The sequence below is a fragment of the Nannospalax galili genome, unplaced genomic scaffold (assembly GCF_000622305.1).
Source record: "Nannospalax galili isolate Female #2095 unplaced genomic scaffold, S.galili_v1.0 scaffold842, whole genome shotgun sequence".
Lineage (NCBI taxonomy): Eukaryota > Metazoa > Chordata > Mammalia > Rodentia > Spalacidae > Nannospalax > Nannospalax galili.
Window position 1 is genome coordinate 64691 of NW_008349291.1, and position 3617 is coordinate 68307.

At 39.4% G+C, this 3617-nt stretch overlaps 1 protein-coding gene across 1 annotated transcript in view; it reads left to right on the forward strand.

The window, feature by feature from the left end:
- Positions 1 to 3106, forward strand: part of LOC103744831 (olfactory receptor 11H1-like) — a 25898-nt gene extending 22792 nt beyond the window's left edge. The window contains 1 exon segment of the mRNA XM_029570197.1: positions 2511 to 3106. Within this exon segment, the coding sequence (XP_029426057.1) occupies positions 2511 to 3106 (596 nt within the window).
- Positions 3107 to 3617: the final 511 nt, after the last annotated feature.

Sequence of the window (3617 nt, forward strand, 5' to 3'; positions counted from 1 at the left end):
TTGTCTTCAGAAAAAATAGAAAAAGGGGAGATGTTGGAGACCAAGATGGCTGGACTCAGGACACGTTGGGCCTGAACCTTTAAGCAGGGTACAGCCTCTGCTAAAAGGGGCAAAGCACTGAAACAGAGTCTCACAGCCCTGTCATGTGGAACACTGAAATGACTAGCAAAAGGCAGCTGGCCAGGCTAAAAGTTCACAGTCTCTTTGTTCTGATAAGACATCTTAACTTCCTTGATCTAGAGGTGAAAAACAACCCAATAAATAACACCAAGTACGTGTGTAATTAAAATTACGATATCTTGTTACTAAGCTCTGACATATCCTCTGGTCTTTTACAAACGACCCTCTACCCAATGTGAGGATTGATCAACCTATGTGACGTGTAATATGAGCACCCTTTGTCTTTGTCCAAATGGAATTGTTCACGAACCCTGGACCCTGGCATGTGTCCACGGGCCTCTCTTTGGTATATGAGCTTGCTGTTGATCACCTCCAGATAACAGTGCTACTACTGCACCAATAGAAGCAGCTTGCTGTGCCGGTCGTTGTGATTATTGGGCTATAGAGCTGAGTTGGACCGTTGATTGCTTTCTTCCTTAGCAGCTTGCATAGTATCATCTAGAAGTATAAGAGCTCGTCTTCAGGGAGAAGGCTTCCAGGTCAGTTCCAGGTCCATTGTTGCAACTCTTGTATCTGAAGTATGTGCTGTCTTCAGTAGTAGCGTCTTCCTTTCAAGTTCTATGAAGAAATCAAGGGCCGTGACAATAACCTGTGTGTATTTGGGCAGTCTCTTGGACTACCCTGACATCGACTCATTGTCCTGCCTGTGTTTCTTCAGCTGTACACAGCTGTGTCCTTCAGCTATACACATGCACATATATGTATACCCCACCCCCACGGCTGTTGAACTGATACATTTCCCTCTGGTCAACTTTTTTTCTTTTGCTTTGTTCTCACAGCTCAAGAATTTTTCTATCCTGTCTTCTATACGTGTTTATACCAAGAATATGCTGTTATTTCTGAATTCCATATCTGTTTAGTCAGTGTTTTTTCTCGTTGAACACTTGTCCTTCAACATATGCACAGGGACAGTTGAAACATCTGTCAACTCTAAGTTGTCCTACTTTATTGGTTCCTCAGAGAATGTATGGTCATTCACTCTTCAAACATTCAATGATTTGGAAAAGATGTACTTTCCAATGCCATAGAGATCAAGTCCCAAGAGAGTGTGAAATACAGAAGGTAAAATGTTCATTTTTGTGCAGCCTTTATATGACCACAAGCAGAACAGTGTTTATTAAACAAGACCTTTGGCGATCTGATCATGTCAAAGTTGTGAGAGTTTCAGCTTTGGAAAGTACTGAAGATCATGACATCTTTATGACGATTCCTTTTTTTCCCCCATAATTCCCCAAATCAGCTTATCAACAATCTTTTGGATTAGAGCATTTTAAACACACATATTATAAAACAAGTACAGAGCATCCAGTCACTTATACTTAAAGAAACTTCAAAAGTGCTGATGTGCAAAGTAGATTGGAACAAAACATTCCTTTTGGAAATTTATATTTGTGTTCAAAATGTAACTCTTCAGGGATGTCAAGACGCACTTGCCTGTATATTTGGTTTTTGGTATGTAATCCAAATCCCTGACACCTTTTTTATTAAAATGTAGGAAGAAAGGCATTTAACTATGACAAAAGAAAATATTTAACACAATATGTAGTAAAAATTTTCGTGTTATACAACCATGCAAAGAAAATTTATGAACAAAATATTTCAAAAGTGTTTCCATGCCTCTGTCTTTTTTTGAAAATGGGTGTGTTGACTAAACCAGTAATACTAAATTTATCAGTATGATACTTGCTATATATCAGCCTATGAAATCGAAGTTAGAGTAAAGAAAAGTTTCATTGCTGTTCTCAAGAGAAGATGAAGGTTTTAATATTAAAAATTGGCATTAGTAACACTGCATGTTTACACTCTGTAACATTCAATGCAAAATCAGGAAGTAACTGCTACTAAATTACTATAAAATAGGTCCATTTCCTCTGTTATTTGACTAATGTGAAGTAATATATTTAACAGATATAGGTAGTTAAACCTTTTGACCTATGTATTGCACTCTAAGTGCAGTTTGGAGTTAGACATTAACATATTTATGGAGCACCAATTTCATATTGGATAATTGCTTGAAACTATGAAACATCATCGCTGCTTGAAAATAAGTGTCCAAAGTGAGTTCAACATTATCTAGTGCTATTATGGTCACAGTCATACAGTAGGGGAAAGATTTAAAAGCAGGCAGAAGTTTGCTCCTGTGTAAAACCAAAGCCTTTTAAAGTATCTGCTATAATTAAAACTCAGAATGCATAACCCAGAAAAAATTGAGGTGCGTCGTCTTCCTGACTGATGAGACTTTGAAAAAATAACCCATAGCATAGGATCATTGTCTGTTCTCATTCTTAAAAAAAATTACCATGCTCACAAGTAGTCCTAACTGGTAACAGTATGTCTGTTGACCTTGGCAGGTAACGACCTAATGAATGTCTTGGAGCCAGATTCCAGCTTTCCTTTTGTAAGAGAATTTGTTCTCCAAGACTTTGCCTGTGAGTGCACGATTCAAGTCCTTCTCTTCTCGCTCTTCACTACAACATATGGTCTCACCATCATGGGGAATATAGCTGTCGTTTATGCCCTGTTCTGTGACCAGAGACTCCATAGTCCCACGTATATGTTCCTAGGGAATGTTTCCTTCCTAGAAATCTGGCATGTCTCTTCCACAGTCCCCAAGATGTTAGTCAACTTCCTTTCAAACAAAAAAACATTCTCTTTTGCTGGATTCTTCCTCCATTTCTATTTCTTCTTTCTTTTGGGTACATCTGAATGCTTTCTTTTGACTGCCATGGCCTTCGATCAGTACCTGGATATCTACCATCCCTTGTGCTACTCCAATATCTTGTCTGGGAGTTTCTGAACCAAATTGGTCATTATCTGCTGGTCATGTGGGTTGCTGTGGTACTTAATCCCCATCGTTCTCATCTCGCAGATGCCCTTCTGTGGTTCAAAGGTTATTGACCATATATATATATATATATGCTTTTGATATTTCTGGACTTTGATACAGACCAGGCTGCTAAGAGACCCAAGGACATTTTGACTTTTAGCCAAGAAAGAAACTGGCTACTTTTCTTTGGGGTCTTTTTACCCTGACTGCCTAGCCAATTCCTACCTCCTATTCTTATCACGCCACCCTCTGAAGGGGTTACCCAAGTTGCCAATAGGGAATAGGGACACCCGCCAACTGCTCTGGCTTCTTCCATGCTGAACAGGGATGCAGGGTGCCCAATGGGGAATTAGGTTGTAGTTTGCTCTGGCTTCTTGCTGAACAGGGACATGTGGTGTGGTAATTGGGGTACCCCCTTCCATTTGTCTATCTGAAAGACTCCAAAATTGTATAACTCTTAACTGTAGAGAGAAAAGAAAGTCCTTGACCAGTGCCTGGGAGATGTGAAGGAGAAGTAGGCAAGAGTAGTTAGCATTACAAGTTCTAGACAGGGAATTAGAAAGGGTTAGAAAAGGGTAAATGTTAGATGTCCATATTAAATTCCGTCAGA